Raw genomic sequence first — 4,511 nt, 5'->3', positions numbered from 1 at the left:
CTGTGTGTGGGCTGGTCGCGGTAGGGGATATAGTGCTTGTTTATGGTCCCACTCACCACTCCCGGCCAACGGGGCCTCGCGGGGCGTCCTCGTTTGCAGTAAAAGGCCTCTGCCATCGCTCAGAGTCCCAAACCATGTGATCCTCCGCGCCGCCGCGCCCGAGTAGTCTGCCAGATGCGACGTCGTCGGGGAGGGCGTCGTCGCGGGCGCCAACGTGTCGTCATGCGAGCCCCTACGGCTGTCCAAGGGCACGTCTGGGTGACCAGGGGCGGGGGTCGAGCCGTGAGTGCTCCGCCGGGGCGAGCTTCTGGGTCTATGGGACCGCTGCCGGACCCATCCGAGAGCCTCTCCGGACACGTTCGCTCGACGGCCTAGTTGGCGGCCGATGTTCGACGACTAAAGCTCCGGACGCCGCGGCCAAAGGTCCGCCCACGGCCCCAGGGCTCGTGGTTGGTGTGGGGTGTGCCTCACGAGGCGGAGAGGCCGCGTGAACTCCCGTAGAAGCTCGCGAAGTGCGGATTTGGAGCGCCGCGCCGGACCTCCGCCGGGGCCCGCCGGGACGCCGTATGGGCCTCGGGGTGCCCGATAAGCTTAGAGGTGCGGTTTTTTTTGCTTGTGTCTATCGGTTCATGTCATGGACCGGCCCTGGGAAGCCTTTGACCGCGCGCGGAGGGTGTTACGGGGCCGTGATGATTTAGCGGGAGGGAAATCGGCCGATTTGCCCAGTGTGTTCGTTCTTGGATTCTGCAATGTGCCGCCTCTCGGCCGCGGGGGCGCCTACGAGACTGCACTCCTAGGGCCTTGTGTCAACGGCCAGGCAGTCGTCGGCCACCGGCTTCCCCACTTCCCCGGCGTGCGCCTCGAGACACGTGGCGTCACACTACTCCTAGTCAATGGAGGCGAGGATCTCGTCGCGGCAATCGCGCCCGCGTTCGTGGCGGCGTGTGGCCGCATCGGGATCCCCTGCCGCACATGCATCGTCGATGGCGCACAGCCAGCTGTTGCGGTCGCTTTCGGAGGCAACCGTCTCGCCATCTGCCGCCCCGACGCGGTCGTGACATTTCTGGGTGCCGCCGCATGCCTGCCCGAGGCTGTAGTGGAAGAGGCGGGCCTGGCGGCGGAGGCGCTGCTGCTGGGTGAGAAGGTCGCCCCATGACGCTAACGGTAAATGAAGACACCAGTGAGGGAGGGCGAGACGATCGAGGGGTCCCATGCGGGGAATCGACTTTATCCGCGACGGTATAAAAAAGAAGAATTTAAGCAAAACAACTCAGTCTCACAGCAGACAGGCTCGACACAGGTGCGGACTGGCGCGTGCTAGCACTATCACAATAGACCTACATCACAGGCAAACCACCGGAGCCGCGCCTTAAAGCGTTTCCGGTACTGAGTCCAACAAGAAAACACGCACCGCCGGCCGCCACTCGGCCGCCACTCTCGCGACGAAAAAGGCATTGAAGAGCGCGTAACGAGCGCGACGTCGGCCACCGCCGCCTCGAGGTGCGTGCTCCTCGCTCCAGCGCATGCGAAGGGCGATTCCGACAATCGCCGCTCTGGTGCTCGCCTCCGCCGCAAAGATGCAGGGCGCTCCGCTCCGGCAGCTCCACGACCCCGACACGGGCCTTTCGGCGCTCTTCTACATGCCGCCCGCAGCCGCAGAGCCGCTGCCACTGCTGCTGTACCTGCACGGCGCTGGGGAGTCGGGACGCGAGCTGCGCGATCTGATTTCCGAGGGTGCGACCGGCACGCCGCCGGTCGAGCTCGAGCACGGCACCGCGCTGCCCTTCCTCGCCAAGCACTTCATTGTCGTTGCGCCGCAGACGGACCACGGCTGGCGCCCCGCCGAGGTGAACAAGTTCCTCGACTTTCTGCTATCGAGCAGGGCCGGCCTGCCGATTGACGCGGCGCGCTGCTATGTGACTGGGCACTCCATGGGCGGCGGCGGCGCCCTCCATGCCGCAGCAGCCAAGCCGTCTCGCTGGGCTGCCGTGGTTGCCGTGGCGCCGGCGGGTGCTCCGCGTGCCGCGGATCTGGCGACGACGCCCGTCTGGTGCTTCCACGGCAAGAACGACGTGGTGGTGCCGTCGGGGATCAGCGAGCATCTGGTGCAGCGGCTGCGGACGGGCGGCGCCGACGAGGGCAACGCCAAGCTCACGCTGTACGATGCTGCGCCTGCGCCGAAGGGGTGGCCCGCCTACGACGGGCACGGCTCGCCGATGCCTGCGTACGCGACCCCCGACCTCTGGCGCTGGCTCCTGGAGAAGCGGCTGGGGTCGGGCAGCGCAGCGTGACGCGCGTGAGACTAGTTGGAAAAAGTCTGTGGTGCAAAACCCGCCTAAAACTGCGAAAAACTCCTCATCGCAAACCCTGTCAGCAGTCCTCCTCCGGGAATGTACGTAAGAGCCACATATGAATCGTGTGTGTGTGCGTAAAACTAGATACTCTAACATTTTCCCATTTGTTCATTAATATAAAGCCGTAGCGGCCTGTTTGTCACAACACGTGCCGCAAGACACGGCGCAATCATGAAGGAAGTCACGTTATCTTGGACGTATCCCTCGACGCGAAGTGGCGACGAGCCATGCAGTCACCCGAATTGCTTGGACACCTCTCCTGCAAGTAGAACGAAACATTCTTGGAGCTTCCCCCTGCCTCCATGCAGGAACGCATCTTATCCGTGGCGACGCGCTGTGCCACCGAGCCGTACTCGGCCGCGCCGCCGCGTCGAGGCACGGGTCCCCTACCAAGCAGCGACGCCCTGGGGTGTCGACGGGCCCCCGGGGGCGACGGGGGTGCTCTCCGGCCGCGGCGGCCGAAAACGGGGGTCTATGTTACGGTATGTTAATGAAGTGATCCACTTGATCCAAGGGTGCCATTGTGCTCTACTACAAAAGTTGTGTAAGATGCCCAAGTCTCAGACACTGAATCCTCAGCGGAGCTGAGTTCTGACGGTGTGAACACGAGCAACCGGAGTGACGACCGGGACCGGGCCGTACGCCGGGAGTGCCCCCCGACTAGCAGTGACGGGCGCGGATGAGTGAATGAGAGGTCGCTATCTGTGGGAAATGTGTTATTAGAGACTATGACTGCCTATCTCTCGCTGAAAGGAACCTCTCATTCGCTCGTCCGCACCCGTCACCGCTCACGGAGTGCTCCGCGTGCCGCACCGGCCGCCGCCGGCCGCCGGCCGCTTACGCGGTAACGGAACAGTGCTACTACTCCGCAACGTTGAGCTGGATCAAACTGAATAGTGCTCCTGAAAGCCCTCTCTCTGGGCTCTGCCACACAGTAGCAGCTCACGACTAGCAGCTGGTGTGGCTGTATTTGTAGCCATTTTTAGGCTTCAACTGGTCCCAAAATAGTAGCAACACCTCATGAAAATCAGTCAAAAAAGCCCCAAAAAATCGGCGCCTGCGGCGGGCTTCCTGGGACTGCGCCCCAGACCCCCTTGACTGGGGGGACCCCCCCCGAGAGCACCCCCGTCGCCCCCGGGGGCCCGTCGACACCCCAGGAGCGAAGCGTCGACCGATAGAGCGCCACGCCCAGCAGTATGGGCGTCGACCGCTCTCTCGAGCGGCCGCGTGGTGGTGCGTGGCGCGGACGTCACGGGCGGCAAGCGTGGAGCCACTGGAAGAGCCGGTGCGAGCCGTGGACGGCAGCCGCTCCCCACGTCGCCGAGAGAGGCTGCGGGAGAGGGTTCAGGAGGCCACTGGAGGCGCCGGGAGGCTCGGGAGGCGCTAAAAAGTGGCCCGGGCGCCTCGCACCACCCGTCTGGTGGGGCCGGGTGGGCTCAGGAATTAATCCAGGATTTTAAGGTGATCCACTGCCACCTGACCGAGAATTGGATGGGTGCGTACTTCGGGTCCTTTGCCCACGATCAGTGTCACCAGTCACGTACAATAGTCGGAGTCACCCCGGAGCGGCAGGAGCGCTCTGCCTGTGGGGGGGGTGCTGGCATCTGTACAGACAGCAGCTGTAAGTAGCATGCGTTCAGTGGCGAGAATTTATGGTCGGCATCAAAATCAGTGGTCTCACCGGCGGGCCCTCCTACTGCCAACCGGGAGGTGCGGGGCACGCCAGCCTCTCTTCTACGCCTCTCGTGCCTCGCGGCGCCTCTGCTTCAAGGGGGGAAGATACGGCTCTCGCAGCCCATCATACGCCGTGGCACAGCGGGGAGCACAACGGGCTGTACAAGATATTGTTCCCTATCTTCGCATGCTCGTCGTTGGTGATATCCGCGCGAGGTCATACGCCACAGGCCAGCAATCACTCGATGATGAGACTACACTGATGTATAGGCGCGTGTGGTATTACAAGATAGACTCACATGGTCACAAGTGTTAGTAAAACGCCAGCACTCGACACGACGAAGGTGTATTGGGCTCGAAGGCGCGGTGAACACAACCACCTCGAGCGTACCGCTCAAATACGAGCCCGGGGGTGGCATGAAGGTCGGATCTTGGTCTTCTTTCTCTCTCCCTCTTTCTTTCCTCCCCCTTTTTCCCCTTTTG

General features: G+C 63.2%; 1 protein-coding gene across 1 annotated transcript; it reads left to right on the top strand.

Annotated features, from left to right (window-relative positions):
• Positions 1–1,664: 1,664 nt before the first annotated feature.
• Positions 1,665–2,267, top strand: EMIHUDRAFT_45765 (hypothetical protein; the record flags this gene model as incomplete). Its single annotated transcript, XM_005773046.1, has 1 exon — positions 1,665–2,267. A coding segment is annotated over one exon (603 nt), but the record flags the coding sequence as incomplete, so codon positions are not given.
• Between the last annotated feature and the right edge of the window lie 2,244 nt (positions 2,268–4,511).

The sequence above is a fragment of the Emiliania huxleyi genome (genome assembly GCF_000372725.1).
Source record: "Emiliania huxleyi CCMP1516 unplaced genomic scaffold EMIHUscaffold_348, whole genome shotgun sequence".
Classification (NCBI taxonomy): domain Eukaryota; phylum Haptophyta; order Isochrysidales; family Noelaerhabdaceae; genus Emiliania; species Emiliania huxleyi.
This window is presented reverse-complemented; position numbering and strand designations above follow the sequence as displayed.